The sequence below is a fragment of the Engystomops pustulosus genome, chromosome 8 (assembly GCF_040894005.1).
Source record: "Engystomops pustulosus chromosome 8, aEngPut4.maternal, whole genome shotgun sequence".
Classification (NCBI taxonomy): domain Eukaryota; kingdom Metazoa; phylum Chordata; class Amphibia; order Anura; family Leptodactylidae; genus Engystomops; species Engystomops pustulosus.
Window position 1 is genome coordinate 96,998,154 of NC_092418.1, and position 18,367 is coordinate 97,016,520.

Here is an 18,367-nt window from a genome sequence, read left to right on the forward strand (position 1 = left end):
AAGGTAAGATAGAAACTTTCTATTTAGCTCCATCAAACAGCTGTACCTGTGTATCATCTCTCTCACTCAGTCCCTACGCAATCCTTCCCTCTTCTTAAACAATACTCACTGCTACTAGGTTGCAAGAGTTATTTGGTTTAGAAAAGCTACTTTCACCAACAGATGTAGAAAACTGGCCAGAATATGTGCCTGTGTGACCACTATACACCTCTACCCATCGTACACTAAAGGGGTAGGTCTCTTATTCCGAACTTTACCAAGGTAAGTAGGAGACCATAATAGGGTCACCCATATTATACTTACCCTGCTTTACCCTGAAGTTTCTCATTGCCACCAGGGCCATGGATCACGTAAACTCCGGGCAGCTGGATTCTCGATTTCCTGTGATTTCCTGTGTCCTGTTGGCTGTCAGCAGATGGAGGGAGCCGGGCAATCATTACTATCTGCATTTCCCCTCTGTAAGCCTGATCAGTGGTTGGATGGTCATGCCACGGACATCCACATACCTTTCCAACCGGGGCCGTCTCCAGGTTTCAGAAGGCCCCTGGGTGATAGAGCCTCATTGGGCCCTTTTGCAGTGAACTCACGTGGCAACATTATCTTGTTCCCTAAAATATTCCCTACTTTATCATCCCACACAGCACCCTCATGGTTATTTTATATAAAGCTTCCTCAGCACCTATGGATTCATTAGATACAGCCCGCGCACCCCAATGAATTACTTATGTACAGCCTTATGTGGGCCCCTCCAGGAGCTCTGGGCCCGGCACTTGCCCGGGTATGCCCAGTGCTGGCGCCAGTCCTGCTTCCAACCACTGATATAGGGGGGGTATGACGGAGGGGATGTGCACAGTATGATTGCATGGCCCCCCTATCTTGGTTACCTTATTTGTGTCCTACACATGGCCAACCCCTTTAGTGTCCTATCCTAAGCCTAGCTGATTAATACATATGCTGATTTAGGGCTATATAGTTGTGTATAGTGAAGAACGGCAGGTGCCTCCATTTACATGCAGGATGGCCTCTTTACATGATTGTTGGGGGGTCCCAGGGCTCAAACCTCCCCCAATACTAACACGGTGGTTCTGCTTTATGAGAATTGACTACCTCCTGGTGCAATGCTCTTTAATTCCAGCAGGAAACTGGCTTCAAAGCAAATACACATATTTTTGGCCATGTAGTGATCACAGTACATAATATACGTTCCACATTTCTTCACACCCCCACTTGTCCTATTTTAAATTCAATATCCGTCGGATCTATTTTCTTCCATACTTTTCCCATCACTTCTTTCTGTGCGTGTGTGGGAGGACTGAAGCACTGTCTGCGTCTCCAGCTCTCAGCTATAGAAATGTAAGAAGCTGCTTCCTGCGTCCCAGTGGATTCTGTACCCTACATTTCGGAAAGATGAAGAATACATTTCTTGTTTACCAGTTTTGGAGGATTTGTCTGTCTTATAAAAATGTTTGGATGATAATCCATATTCTACTGTCCATTCCCACTGTGTTTCACATGACCACTGTGGCTAGTCACTGGTCTCAATGGTCAAGTGCTCACAAATTACTAATGATAAACTGGCCTCGGCAGTCATGTGCCATCAGTGCCATCTATTAAGGTAATTTGGCTTTTTTTAGCTTTCCAGCAATCTGTCATTTTAGAGAAAAGTCCGTTTTTTTCTATAATTTCACAGTGCATCAGGCACAAAACATGTGTCGGACTGGCCCACCAGAAGAACTTTGTAGTGGATTCTATAAATACATCAGAAGATGAATTAGTTCTGAGGCTACAGTTTAGCTTTCTAGTTTCCCAGCAATCTATTATTTTGGAATAACATTTTTTATATCTTTAGCTTCTCAGTGCACCAGGTGCATGACCAATGATGGACTGGCCCACCAGAGGAATCGTCTGGACCTAACCTTCTACTGGTTCCACTGCTCAGTAGACCAGGAACATGACTAGTGTCCAGAGGATCTTCCAGTGAGCCAATTCTCTAATCTAATACTAGATCCCATAAATACATCAGAAGACAACCTCATTTCGAGGCTATAGTTTACCGTATATACTTGAGCACGAGCCAAAAAAATGTGCTGAAAAAACCAAGCGCGGCTTATAATTGAGTCTATAAAAATTAAACTCAGTAGCCACCTTTCCACTGCAACGGAACGCCCCGTTATGTGCAGAATTTTGTGACGCGGCGGACACATTGTAGCCACGACACAATACTGAAACACTGCATAAATACATGTGCAAGCAGTTTGGACGTTCTTTTCAGTGCAAACACTTTAATAAATGTTGGCAAATGTGTTTTTTATGTGGGGTGATTTAAGAACTGGAAGACCCCCTTTAAATGAGTGGGACCTGACACCTTCTCATAGTTGTCTAGACAAACATAACAGATATCATAACATAAAAAAGTAATAACTTGTGAATCTAAAGTAGTTATTATATAATAATGTGTAATACATATTCTCTAGATGTATTTTATATTTCCTCCATTATATCCAATAAATATTAATACATGATACTGAATTGTGACCCTCATTTTAACTTTGAACGTGTCCCTTAAATCCCTTGAAGGAGATCTGCCACCAGGATGAAGAATTGTAAACCAAGAACACTTACATACTGGTGTGTGCCCCCTCTGGCAGATTCCGCTCTTCTTTAAGCTTCTTATGACCTTGTTTATGCAAAAACAGAGCCCAGAGCCCAGAACCCAGAGCCCCTCAGGTTTATTTGTATAATTTTTAAAGCCTTTTTTTTGCAAGAACCAGGGTATAAGAAACTAAAAGAAGAGCGGATCCTGCCAGACGGGGCACACACCATCATGTAAGTGTTCTTGGTTTACAATTCTTCATCCTGGTGGCAGATTTCCTTTCAAACTGACTATGAGTTTATTCATTCCAAGTTTGCTTGACAAAAATTATGTTTTTTTAACCTTGGATTTTTTTTTTAGGTTGTTTTACTGATCCCCAATGGGTTTGTGCACAGGCTCTTCCCACATGTTATTTGAGGCTCTTTGATGCTATTCTTGATCTTCACACGCATGAAAATGCAAATGAAAGCATATTGTATTCAATTACGTAACTTTATGTTTTTTAGACCTGCATTGCCCTCCCTGTTAGGGAAAAACACGTAGAAAGTCAAAGGCTTCGTATTTCAAAGTGAGTAACTACTAAACAGCTTCAGAGACTCGTGTGAAGGATAAAATTAATTAGAAATATTTCGAGGCTATGAAAGTAATGATATCTAATTGCTGTTTATCATATAAATCTAGCTGCAACAAGGATTTTTTATGTACAAAAATTTTTTTTTGTTTTTTATGTACAAAAAACAAAAAAAAAAAATTCTCAAAGCATTTCTAACACAAAAAGACAACTTTGAAAACAGCCTTTAATGGCCTTTCTGTCTCCATGGCAACAGACAACAAACAACTTGTGTGTAGTCTGATGCTGTACTTTATAATTCATTTTGTCCCCTCTTACATTTAATATATAAGCAGGAAGTTATAGACTGGTAGAAAGGATTATGCAGGTCTAGACTATATTAGTGTGTGCCAGAAGACAGGCGTACAAGCCGTGATTTAGTCGCAATTGCCGTCGCAGAGCCGGCCTGCACACTGCCTATAACCTATAGGGGCAGGCTATGGCACCATCCTACACCAGACCTGGGGTAAATGTAACCTGGCAATGCAGCGCTGCTATGTGCTGCCTTCTGCAGGAATGTTTAGTAGGCCGGAGCCTCTAGTAGGCCGGAGCCTCCAGTAGGCCGGAGCCTTCTGGCAGGTGCTGAGGGATTGGGACACCATTATACACTGGATAACCCATCATAAATGTGCCCCCTTACTGGCCTCCTTTGGCCCCTGGGCCATGGTTTTGCCTCAAGGTACACATACAGAAGTGATAATAATAATGAATATTCCTTTATTTCTATAACGCACACAGATTACGCAGCGCTGCACAGAGCTAAATGATAAGATTTTCTTGTTAGAAAATTCAACCTGGGTCAACCAGCATAAAAAATATCAAAACTTCTATATTCCATATATCATGTACATTTTTCACAATGTTAAAATAATTAGGCAGCAAAAGACACATTAAAAATTCAAAAGTTGAAACTTTATTTATCTAGAGTGCGCGCTGATTACAGTGTGTGTTTTATCCAGCCGCAGAAAATGCTGAGTATGAGCAAAAACCCATCATACAGCATCTACTTAAGGTCTGTATCTGAAGTGGGCTCAGATTCAATTCCCAGGGAACAAAAACATTCACACAAACATTTCTCACTTCTCCTAAATCTGCAGTTAATTAAAAAGCCAAGTGCCGCCCTATGGTGCTCTCTATGGATTTCACTGGATGGCTGATACACTACCCAGACACATTATTCATTAGCAAATAGTGACAGTGTATCCCCACTAACTATTAGATTATCTCACAATATAAACAGATCCAGGAGGAATTCTGGATGGTGTCCATGTACTTTCAGGTTCTAATAAAACAAAAGGATTCCTGCTCAGAGGAACATTCCTGAGTAGAAAACAGGGTAGATCCTTACAGGACTTCTTAGAAAGACAGTGGGAGTCCTGATTATCCTGTCTACAAACAGTGATTGACAGTGAGAGTCCTGATTACCCTGCCCACACACAGTGATTGACAGTGAGAGTCCTGATTACTCCACCCACACACAGTGATTGACAGTCAGAGTCCTGATTACTGCGCCCAGACACAGTGATGACAGTGAGAGTTCTGATTGCCCCGCCCACACGTACAGTGATTGACAGTGAGAGTCCTGATTACTCCTCCCACACACAGTGATTGACAGTGAGAGTCCTGATTACTCTGCCCACACACAGTGATTGACAGTAAGAGTCCTGATTACTCTGCCCACACACAGTGAGTGACAGTGAGAGTCCTGATTACTCTCCCCTTGCAGCCTCTAAGCATGACTCATGTCAAGCAAATATGACTCTTCTCTTTTCACATGAGTTAAAAAAAATTTTGTAGGTGAACTGGTGAGATTTCACATAAATTCTAGAATTCTAGAGGGAATTCTATAAACAACATTTCATCCCCTACCTGAGGGGGCTGGTAGTTTCATGGGGTAACATCTTTAAAGGGAATGTGCAATTATACAGAAAACATTTTTGTTATTCAAATAAACTTGCTAAAATGTAAATGAATAAAAATGATCAGTTTTATCATAGCTATATAATATACATATGTAGAACTATGGGGCAGATTTACTTACCCGGTCCTGTCGCGATCCAGCGGCAGGTTCTCCGTCGAGGATTCGGGTGTCCGGCGATTCACTAAGGTGCGCCCGATGTCCACCAGGTGTCGCTGCAGTCTGCCGGAGTTCACTATCTTATTCCTATTTCCGAATCCGTCGGGTTTTCCGACCGCCACTCCCCCCGATTTCTGTCACGATCCGATCGCGTGCGCCAAAATCCCGTGGCAATTCAGGGACCCCCTACGTGTTGCTATGATAACAGACTGCACATAAACCCTGTACCTGTGGTCATGTGTTACTCCAGTTATCTGTCCCCTACTTTTTAACAACCAAGGCATGTTTTATTCTTTCCTGTATAAAGGATCAGGGGGACCTAGAGGAAAGGTGATTTAGATATCTTTACAGTTCTAACTAGTTATGAGCAGAACCATTAAAATTTGGTTCTGGACTAGTTCACCCAGACCCAAAATTTTACAATCTATTCAGGACCTGTTCAAATGTTTAAATGCTGCAGGCTAGGGAGGGCCATCTCTCCTGATGATATCACTGGGGAACAATGATCCTCCCCAAAATAGTGGCACCCTGCGTGCTGGCTTCATGGGGCCAAAGCATTTTAAAAGCTGCTCGCAACGTTCCCGGCAGAATTTAAACAGTTAACACCTGTGATCTTGTCAGTAATAACGACGGACCGGATTCAGGTCTGCTCAATACTAGTTCTTACAGTTAAAATTAATCCGAAAATTTAATTTAAACCGTTCTTTGTGTACACAAGTAATTCTTGGGGTTGGAGCGGAGAGGCTGTCTGCAGCTAGCTAGATAGCATTAGAGAGCACTAAGCATTATGGGAAGTGAGGGCAGATCATAATGTACTACACTCAGGGCAAAGACAGGAAGAGGATAGATTCCACCCACTACTCTGCTGCTGACCAGGGATAAACAGACCCACTGAAGTTTGGCTCCGGCCGACCTAAAAAACCCTCAGCAACACCCACTGCCAGCACTGATTGGTGATGTTAACTGTTTTATTTCAGCAATGTCGTCAGAGACTTTCCTGGCGGCATTTAAACAATTAACCCCTCCAAATGGTGCACCAATCGAGCCCAGACTTGTACTTCTAATAAGTCTGAGGTTAGGTTTAAGGGACCCGAACAGACAAAGTTATATTATAAACCCAAACTGTTTGTGTCCACTTATCCCTAATAATTTGGGGAATTTTATAATAGTTTTTTCAGCAAAACCACTGAGGAATTAAACAAAATATGTTTCTGCATTAGTGTAGATCTCCTTTAAAGAAGATACTCAGAAGTCTACAGCAGAACCCTACTGGACATCTGTTACTGACTCGTTATCCAACTTCTCTGAAAATGTGCCATAGGATGTGCCTAGTTTCACCTCTGATAGGAATCAGCTTCATCTTTTGCAACTCATTCCAGCTCACTGAGCCATAGGACAACGCTAAATGGATTGCCTGACACACAGATCTCAGCCATACAGATCACAGCCGAAAATAGTGAATCTACCAAGCCGTGACCATCACTGTGAATATCAGACTGATATATTAATCCGAACTCATTTCTCAAGTCCAAAGGGAAGGTCCATTATCTCTGCTTATTTCCACCAAAAATAAAGGGGAAAAAACAATAACCAGACTCAACATCCTTAAACGATACTCCTTAAAGGGGTTTTCCAGGTGATGAGCTTTCGTTACCAAATGCAATCAGTTTCAGATTGGTGGAAGTTTGGCACCCAGCACCCCCATTTTTCAACAGCCAATATACATAGAGCGGAACAGGAAGCAGACAGCTCCATCCTGGGTATAGTGGACACTACAGGTTACTGCAGATAAGCTCTGATTGATTTGAATGGGATTGTCCACTATACCGGGTATAGAGCTGCTTGAAGGTTATTTTAGCCATTAAACAAATCTGATCTCTCTAGCTTAGACAATTAGCTGAAATATCACTAATTATGCACTATATTTATGCAGATTATGGGGGAGGGGCCTGACAATTTTTTTCTGGAGTGGAAAGTTTTTGAATTAGTAAGCATTGACATAGTCAATAGTGAAGGAGGGTTAAAAATGATCAGTGCTGCTTTATCATAATATTACAGATGCACCAATCCCTTGAAGCTGTTGTATATAGCACCCGGAAAACATGTAAAGAGTTTTCTTAACAAGGTTGAAAAATAAAACACCCATTTTAGCGATTCCAATTGCAAGTGAGGTTAAGTTTATACAGCTAGTCATCACTATAAGACTCAGCAATTTTAATTGTGACTATTCTTGTGCGACTAATTTTACATTTAACTCCGTGTGTGCCAATGATCAGATTCTCATTCTGCCTTCACCACAAAAATAACTCACTTTATGGCTTCCCCTCCCGCCAGTTTTAGAAAATACCTGTATTCTATTTTGGAGTATCTGTTCTTACAACTATAGCCATTCATTAAAGGGCTTGTGTGGAGTCTCATTGTTATTCCCTATCCACAGGGAGCCCCACTGACCACGAATATAGTCCTTCACTGACCACAAGAATGGAGGCCCCATTCTCATCAATGATTGGAGCGGCAGGTGGAGGATGTGGTTGACCCTCCCAAAGAATTGAATGGAACAGAATAGCAAAAAGTCACCCACAGGATATGGGATAATAATCTGATCAACCAGGGTGCAACTGCTGAGACCCCCACCGATCACGAGAACTAACATCCACCGATCATAGGAAGGGGTGTCCCGATGGCGTGCCAGGTTGAGCGTGGAGCTGAAACATCCACAGTATTAGATGAAGCAACGGGACCTTCTGCACCATCAGTTAGTGAGAACGGGACCTCTGTTCTCCAGATCAATGGGGGTCCCAGCAGTTATTCCCTATCCTGGGGATGTGGATAACAATCTTACTTTGTACAGCCTCTTTTAAGGGGTGTGTTCATTCACAGTCTGGTACTTTCTACACTGATTGGGTAGAGCGCCTTTGAGTCGGTTCAACCCCACTTCCCCTACCACCCCCATCATCATCAAAGTCTTAAATTGCTTATATGGTTAACAGGGACATGCATAGGGATGAGTGGACTTCGTTGATCCTTGGGATCATTTCCTACATCCTCTTGGGTAGGACCGTCGGACATGTATGGGTTCTAGCCACCCCATTACAATAAGGGATGCAGCAAACTTAGTCTGGACCCCGAAGGAGACACCTTTCTAAGTTATGTATGTCTTAGGCAACCAATGGATTTTCCCACTAAAGACACATATTAGTGTCTGATCACAGAGAGTCTGACCTCTGGGACCACATTAACTTGTATACTACAGCAATCCAATGGAAGTGAATGGAGTGCTGGTCGTGTATGTACAACCCCACACCATTCGCATGGGGCACTTGTCTTTAGGAAAGGATCAGAGAGGAGATAATGGGGGGAAATTTATCATCAGTCTCTTAGAGCAGGACTGTTCTAGTAGTCCGTGGCCACCAATCAGAGCTCAGCTTTCATTTTCACACAGCTGTTTCTAAAATTAAAGCCGAGCTCTGATTGGTTTCCATGGCCAACTAGAACAGTTTTATTCTAGATTAATCTCCCCCAAAACCTTAAAACTAATCCATGCAACTCATACCTATTGGGGCTCATTTACTAACGGTCCGAACGCTGCACTTTCTTTGGGTTTCCCGAATATTTCCTATTTGCACCGAATCCCCCCGGCATTTTGGTGCACGCGATTGTATTGTGGTGCATCGGCAACGGCTTGCACGCGACCCGACGGATTGGGAAAAAACGCAGAACTTAAAAAAGAATTTGTGTCGCAAGATCAGCACTCACATGCACCGGGACGAAGAAGGTGAACTCCGGCGGACCTCGCCGCAGCAGTGACACCTGCTGAATATCGGGCGCACGACCTTAGTGAATCCTGGCAGACCCGAATTAATAGATAAGAGATATTAATCACCGGGTTATTATTCATGTGTATTAGATTATACTCAGAACAACAATGTACAGCCATGTCTTAGCGAGACGTCTCAATGCAAAATCAACTCTGAGAAAGTATTAATCTTGAGTATCATTAGGAGAACAAGTCATCTTGCTCCTGGCTTATCAAAGCAATGTCAATCCAACCTTGAGGCCTTCCAAATATAGCAGAGGAAGCGGAGCAGAAGAGGCTCGTGTATAGTGTCTGCTCGGATGCTTACGTCAAGCGGCGATGTATCTGTGTGTAACAGGAATGTAGAACATATACAGTAATGGAGGGCAAACACAGCAGAGGTCTACATGACAGGCATGCACCTCCCTGATTATGGAGGAAATCCCTGCAGATATTAACTCCTAAAAGACTGGATCATTTACAGCTCAAATTCCTGAGCTGTAAATTAGCAAGAAGAAGAGAACAAAAATATTCATAAAATGTTTCCGTTCCTGCATTTGTTATGATCAGCTTTAGATTTGTGGTGGTCTCATTCTTGAAACACCCCTTTAAGGTGCTGAATTAGAGGCTTCAGAGAAAATTGGTTTAATTAATCAGGCACAGCTCCACACTCTTTGTGGTGGTAGTCCCTGGTATTACAACTCAGGGAAGTCACTATCACTTTCATGGAAATTAGGTGTAATTCCAGACATAGTCACTATCAGATGTACAGAGCTCTGATGGTGACCCTTCAATTGGATGATCCATGGGAAACCTTGTGTCTGCTTTACCAGTGGGATCCCCTTACCGGGATCAATAGCTGCGGACCGCGGACCTGTAAATGTACTGAAAGACACTGCCCTCTCTTCTCCAGATCTTTCAATCTGATGATCAGCAAAGGTGGTGACCAGCAATGATCTAATGATCTGATATTGGGGGTTATCACTTATCACTTTGGATAGGTAATTGGTTGGTAAGTCCTGGAAAACTACTGTTAGGCTAAATTCACACCTCAAATTGAAAGATACAAGAGAAGGAATCCGATGTATCCTTACAATGGAGGGCTACATTGTATCCCACTTTATAGTGAAAGCGGGAGGAGGAGTGAACAGAGGCTGTAGGAGTTGATTTGCTGCTGCCAATGTTCTGGGTGTCTCCCGAGTGACGTAACTGTCCTTATTTGGGCAATTGCATCACCAGGGAAACAACCACAGCATACACTCAGCAGAGGCTGGGGATGGTGGCTATACAGTTGCATCCGTCCCATATAAGCTGTTATGGCCTCCGCTGACCGTATACTGCTCTCTCCAGCAGGAAGCAGGATGATATAGAGCAGACTTCTGGGCTTTTTTCCAGTGTTTCAAGCTGGATGTAACTTATTTGGAGGTAAGTCTAGTCTACAGTATAAGTCGTCTGGCGTTTAGGCTGAGCATATCCAAAAGACCTAATGTAAATACTGGCTTAAAGAGGTTGTCGAGGATTTGTGTCCACAGGTGTCCTTAGTCGGCTCCAGCATCGCTCAACCAGAAATACCAGGGGTCATGGGATCACTTTAAAAATGAAGGGATGTCACATGTACATTACATAGTATTTATCTGTCTATGTATCTGTCTACCTATCACATACTGTATCTATCCATCTATTCACCTATAAATAAAAATATATAAATGTACATGGTTAAAGGTAGTAAGTTTACCTCTTCCTGGCATAGAAGCCATAGGGCGCTCCGCTAGGCACCGGGATATATGCCGCACTAATTAAAAGCAGCTATGGACAGACAGGTATCGGGTCAAAATTAAGAAGATGATTAAAAATGTACTAAGAATCTTATCTCTATTACAGATATTATGTTACATGTCATTGTCATTAAGAATAATGTGGCCTTAGCATGTGGTATGACCCTTTACGTAAGATGTTATATAGATAATCTAAACCAGGTGGAAAAGTCCCAATGCCAGTGTAAGATTCAACCCAGATCTTTAGAAGTAGGAGGAGTAAGAACTGTGCACCCCAGGGGTTTTATCATGACCCCCAAAAACAACCCTCACTCCTAATATACAATCTTAGCTCCTCCTTCTCTATAACATGCTGCCTGCAGACAAGACACTATGTACAGTCTTCTCAGCTCCTCCTGCTCTATAACATGCTGCCTGCAGATAGGACACTATGTACAGTCTTCTCAGCTCCTCCTGCTCTATAATATGCTGCCTGCAGATAGGACACTATGTACAGTCTTCTCAGCTCCTCCTGCTCTATAATATGCTGCCTGCAGATAGGACTCTATGTACAATATGCTCAGCTTCTCCTGCTCTATAACATTCTACCTGCAGATAGGACACTATGTACAATCTGCTCAGATCCTCCTGGTCTAAAACATGCTGCGCAGATAGGACATTATGGACTATCTCCTCAGCTCCTACTGCTCTATAACATGCTGCCTGCAGATAGGACACTATGTACAATCTGCTCAGCTCCTCCTGCTCTATAACATATTGTATTAAATATGAGTCCTTAAAAAATGGTATTGAACTTTTAATAAGTAATATATGCTTCTGGTTTGGCTTTGTTCAACCATTACTGTAACTATCGTTATTTCCTTAACCCCTGAATGGCATACGGAATATGGAAGCCAGGGTGACAGCCCTCTAAGACCTACATCTGCAGCCATATTGGAGTCTCTGATGTATTTAGCAAGGGGTTTCCCAATGATCCTACAGCCACAAACAGCAATCACAAAGACAGGACCCTGCAGTCCCGTTCCAATACGTCGGGTAAAGTACAGAACATCCCTTTCTCCCATGAGATGACATTATAAAGTGCAGAAATTGCTTAGCAAGAGAACGACACAAAGAATAAGCAGCGAGGGAACCTTTCCTGGCAATGTTCTTTTCCAATGAACTCTGAATACTTGACAATAATTATAGACGTCTATGAGTCAGGACCAGGTCTTTTCTGAAGCTGTTACATTGGAATAATCCACGGTGCCAGCGCTGATTAATTGACTGATTTTAGCAGCATGGGGCTCTTTGTCCCCGGTGAAAGTACATGATAATTTCCTCCATTTTCCACCCACACATGGTACCTGCCTCACAGGCGACATTGGTTCAGAGCCATTCCAAGCTAGACATCATCTTACCTGCGGAATAAGGATTATCCCCATATATACACACCTGATATACGTATTATAGCTTCTATCACACTTATATAGGTATAGAGTATGAGATGGGGTATTCTTTATGTATGTGCCATCTATGGTCTATGTTCCTCGTATATAGTTACATGTGTATGCATATTCCTATAGGTATTCACCATGTATGATTTATGCAAATAGGTCAGGACATGCTCTATGTGTACACCCTATAAGCACAAACATTAGGTATGGGTATGCCCCGTGTATGCAAAATCTTTGCTCAATATAAATGTATATATATATATATATATATATATATATATATATATACATTATCGGTATACATATTCATATGGGTATGCTCCATTCATATAGATAAGGGCTTGCTCCATGTGTTCACCCTCTAAGCTCCATGTGTGTACATGGATATAAAGGTGTGCTTCATGTATCCATCTATTCATCATGTATCCATCTATCCATCATGTATCCATCCATCCATCCATCATGTATCCATCTATCCATCATGTATCCATCCATCCATCATCTATACATCTATCCATCAGGTATCCATCTATCCATCATGTATCCATCCTCCATCATCTATACATCTATCCATCATGTATCCATCTATCCATCATGTATCCATCCATCCATCATGTATCCATCCATCCATCCATCATGTATCCATCTATCCATCATGTATCCATCCATCATCTATCCATCTATCCATCATGTATCCATCTATCCATCATGTATACATCCATCCATCCATCATCTATACATCTATCCATCATGTATCCATCTATCCATCATGTATCCATCCATCCATCATGTATCCATCTATCCATCATGTATCCATCTATCCATCATGTATCCATCCATCCATCATCTATACATCTATCCATCATGTGTCCATCTATCCATCATGTATCCATCTATCCATCATGTATCCATCCATCCATCATGTATCCATCTATCCATCATGTATCCATCTATCCATCATGTATACATCTATGCTCCAACTATGTACAAGGTATGAACATACTCCATGTATGCACTGACAATGCATGTACATTTGTAGAAGTATGCCCAATATTTTGCTCCATGTGCATATGCTTATGCACAGGGATATGGGTATAACCCTGTATGCCCCATCCATGCCAATTATACCTCTTGTATAAGACAACTATGATCCATGTATGTACAAGGGCATAAGTATACTCCATGTATCCACTGTCCGTGCACCATCTATACACATACATATTTATATAGGTATGCCCAATATATGATCCATACATACACAACCTATGCTACATATATACACAGGGATATGCTCCATGTATGCCGAGTACATAAGGTGGGTATGATTATGCTCCATGTATTTATATGTTTGTCTTCGCACCATCTATGTACTGTGCATGCACATTTGTATACGTATGCCCAATCTATGCCCCATATATGTACAAGGGTATGAATATATTCCCTGTATGCAGTGTCCATGCACCATCTATACACCATTCATGCATTCATTTGTATAAGTATGCCTAATGTGTGCAACACGTTTTCTCCATGCTTAAGCCACCTATGTTCAATGTATGCACAGGGATATGGGAATGCTCCATATTCCATGTAGGAATGCATGAGGGTATGCACCATGAAAGCTTGGTGTCTGCATAATAATGGCAATGCACCATATATGGAGGTATGGTGCATACACCATATATCATCACAATGATATCCACTATGCAGCAGGGCATTGTGTATATATACTGGTATATTGGATCATATGCATGACACTGGATGTATGAAGGTGTGGATTATACACCATATACAAAGAGTGTGGTAGTAGTTATATCTATATGTATGGGATATGCACCATCTATGAAAGCATGGTCTATGCATAATATAGGGAGTTACAGGCTATGCACCATGTGTGGAGGTATGGTGCATGTACTACATGAACACAATGATATCTACCTTATAGGAAGACAAGGACCACAGTATACATGGAGAATGTATAAGCACCACATGCATAAAGCATTACTGCATGTATCATATAAGACCAACCATGAAGATTTATAGTTATGCACCAATATTAGCTTATGTACAGTATATACTACACTACATATATACAGTATATAAAAGTATAGGGTGAATTGAATAATACACCATATTAAGCTAGAAAAGAGGTATAGACAGTATATAGGGTAAACTATGCTTTATATATGGAGACTATGGTTGTGCAAAACATGTGGGGGCATGGGCTATGCATCAAATGTAAAAACTATGGTATACCCTTCATATGAAGACAGAGGTTATGATCCATCTTTAGGGAAATGACATGATATGCTAACTATAAAATCTGTGTTATACATCATATATGAATACATAGGGTACATACATAAAAATAGGGTATAAACTAGATACTAACAATGGGATATACATCATATATGAATACATAAGGTATGTGCATAACAAAAGGGTATACACCAGATATTAATAATGGGGTATACATCATATATGAATACATAAGGTATGTGCATGACAAAAGGGTATACACCAGATATTAATAATGGGGTATACATCATATATAAATACATAAGGTATGTGCATAACAAAATGGTATAAACCAGATATTAATAATGGGGTATACATCATATATAAATACATAGGGTATGTACATGACAAAAGGGTATACACCAGATATTAATAATGGGGTATACATCATATATGAATACATAGGGTATGTACATGACAAAAGGGTATACACCAGATATTAATAATGGGGTATACATCATACATGAATATATAGCGTACATGCATAAAAATACGGTATAAAGCAGATAATGGGGAGTACATCATATATAAATAGATAAGATATGTGCATAAGCTTAGGGTATAAACCAGATATTAATAATGGGTTATGCATCCTCTATGAATGTATGGGCTATACATTATACATGAAGACCAGACTCATACATGAAATCATGGATCGTGCACTATACACACACTAGATATGGTATATATATAAATTCATAGTCCCCTGTACTATAAACCAGGGGTACACACCATACATGATACAGTGTATGCCCCGTATATGATTATATACATGGAAATGATGGACAGGGAATACAATGTATCAGTATAGAATTCTGCATCTGTATCTTTCTGCAGTGTTATCAGCTTCACGAGAGGGAAGAATGGACGGATGCATAGAAGCAGGGACACTCTGAATACATCTATGGATGGGTGCTGCTCAGGGTGCTGGGTCCAGCTGCAGCCCCCATCATCCTATGGAGCACATACATGGCACAGGGAGGGGGCATCTTACCGTTGGCAGCAATGGCTCCATCTGTGCCCCTTGGTCTTTGATATCCATGGCTGAGCGGCTGTGGCTGTCTCTCTCTGCCTCCTCCAGCAGTCTCTGCAGTGTCTCTCTGCTGCTTAGTATTCGGGTCAGGTAGCAGTGGATGGAGCAGAGGAAATTACACACTGACAGTCACATGGCGCACTGTGTGTATGGAGGCTGAGCACTGAGGTGCCCACTGCCTGGACCTGCCCCTGCCTGCCACACACTGCATCACTGGCCAGGGCGCCCCGACTACAGGGGGGGGGAAGAGATGAGAAGTATGAGGACATTAGTGAGATATGAGGCAGGAGCTAGATGTATAGATAGATACATAGAAGGAAAGATACATATGATATATAACTATGTGATACTTGGATAATGGATGAATGGGAGAAAAGAAAATAGCTATAGATAGATAGGAGGTAGTTAGCTAGATAGGAGATAGATAGGAGATAGATAGATAGATAGATAGATAGATGATAGATAGATAGATAGATAGATAGAAAGATAGATAGATATATGGATAGATAGATAGATAGATAGATAGATAGATAGATAGATAGGAGATAGATAGATAGATAGATAGATAGAGTAAAGTCCAAGTCAGCACAATCTAATAGACTTCTAATAAGGAGGGGTGCAGCGCCCCCAAACCTTTATCCTCTTGTAGATAAATAAAGGTTGCTTGATGAAGGTGTTACACAACGAAACGTCGACACTTGCTCAATAAAGTTCACCTTTTATTTAGAATTTGAAACCACGGAGTGCTGCCCGCTTTTTACTTTATTTATCTACTAGATAGATAGATCAGATCCATCGATAGATATATAGCCATATCAATCTATCTACGCGCAGCGCTACAGAATCTGTGTGCGCTATATAAATAAAGGAATTATTGGGGGTCATTTATCTTATTTCCCTCTTCTCTGAGCTCTTTTTGCGCCTGTTGTCTATTTCTTGCACCTCATTTGTCTTTGTCGTTTTGGCTCTTTGTCAAATGCAGGTTTCTTTGCCCCTTATTAGGAAATGATACAATTGTCTTTCCTAAGCAGGGTCAGGACTGGCGTGTTATTGCTCAATTATTTGCGCCCATATAGGCGCAATAGGATAATAAATCGGGCGCAAACATCTGCAAAGAGGCGCAATGTAATGACAAATAGGGCACAAAAACACACAGTGAATTGAGGCGTTAAATTCCAAAAAAGCGCAGAACAGCCATTACAAAGCAAAAAGGCGCAAAAAAACACCAACGGAAGGAAAAGATAAATGACCCCAGTTATGTGTTAGGTAGATAATAGATTGGAAAATAGACATAACTAGATATAGGATAGATCAAATATTTTAGATTAGGGCAACAGTATGCAGGAGCAGATTTGCTATTTATGGGGTTCCCAAGCAAAATTATATCTGGGGGCCCCGCTAATGCAAAGCTCGGCTTTAAATGGTGGAGCAGGGAGTCTGCCATAGCTCTGTAGTGACCTGTATCACAGGAGCATTGAACCTTAGAGATTTGTAGATCCTAGCCAGCACCTGAACGTGTGCAAGCTATTGGCAGTGGGCAGTCTTGGGGCAGAATTGCCATGTGCTGGGCCACTGAGCCAATGTCCGCACCCCCTTCATGTCCAAGTGGCATGGTGGTGGTATAATGGGGGACGCTGTCTTTATTTGTGCATTCAAACTTTCAAATACAAACAGTTCTGCTACATACAACATCCATCCACCCTCTTTTCCTCTCCACCATCTAGATACGGATTCCCATGGCAACCAAACAAACAAAGAAAGCCAGAGGGACAAGGTAAAACAATTGCTAGCAGGCAAATGGCTGCAGATAGCTAACGGGAGTAAATTAGAGAATTACTTATTTTACCTTAATTAGAAAAAAGTTCTTATACTTCTTATATTCTTTACAGTTGTTCTTCAATTTTAGTTGGGCAAGATTTATCATAAAATGATCATTTTATCCCCTACCTGAGGGGGCTGGTAGTTTAATTGGTTAAAAATCTGGTGACAGGTTCCTTTAATAGTTCTTTATATAGTGGGTAATGATATTATGAGCCTTGCCTTAGACACATACAATGTAGTCAAAGAGACATTATAGAACGGATGATGTCACAAGGGGTAATATATCAGAAATTCTCACCTTCGTATCAAGTTTATAGCATGACGGGTAACAGTAGGACCCCATAATAATTTATGAGAGCTATATCCCTACAATTCAAGATGATACAATACTAAAATATATCTGTATACCTAAGCCCTAAATCTGCCAAGTCTCAGCTTAGAAACCACATTTTCCTTTTTTTTAAGCAGAGCCAAAAAGACAGGTTTCTGCATCAATGAATCCTGTACATGAAGAGGAAGAATAGACTTTGTCAGGGTTTCTGTTTTTACCATTGCCATCACCTTAAATATAGAAAACGCTGAGAAAATAAATGTTTTTTAGTTTAAGGGCTTCTTTTTTTTGGAAAATTTGTATCATTGGTAAAAATTGATTGCTTATTGAAGCGACACAAACATGGAAAAGTATAGGGCTAAATTATATGGCATTTCATATAGAATTCTACTGTAAACATTCGCGATCCAGCGGCGCGTTCTCGGCGGAGGATTCAGGTTCTGCCGGGATTCACTAAGGTAGTTCCTCCGACGTCCACCAGGTGTCGCTGCTGCGCTGAAGTTCATCGGAATGCACTGAAGTTCACCCTCCTATCGTGGGTGCAGGTAAGCGGGTGTCAAGCAACACTTTTTTTATTTTAAATGCAGCGTTTTTTTTCTG

At 41.3% G+C, this 18,367-nt stretch overlaps 1 protein-coding gene and 1 long non-coding RNA gene across 7 annotated transcripts in view; one reads left to right on the forward strand and one right to left on the reverse strand.

Moving 5' to 3' along the window:
* SLC4A10 (solute carrier family 4 member 10) overlaps nucleotides 1-15,816 on the reverse strand; it is a 164,681-nt gene extending 148,865 nt beyond the window's left edge. For 4 of the 6 annotated variants that reach the window (XR_011849456.1, XM_072121880.1, XM_072121882.1 and 1 more), the window contains exon 1: nucleotides 15,577-15,815. Coding sequence is in view for 5 of the 6 variants with exons in the window: in XM_072121880.1 (XP_071977981.1) it covers nucleotides 15,577-15,624 (48 nt within the window). In the remaining variant the exon portion in view is untranslated. Of the gene's footprint in view, nucleotides 1-15,576 lie in introns of all 6 variants that reach the window. The other 2 variants (XM_072121877.1, XM_072121876.1) reach the window with 1 other exon arrangement.
* The window catches only part of LOC140075701 (uncharacterized), a 56,956-nt gene that overhangs the window by 18,410 nt on the left and 20,179 nt on the right, over nucleotides 1-18,367 (forward strand). The window lies entirely within an intron of this gene.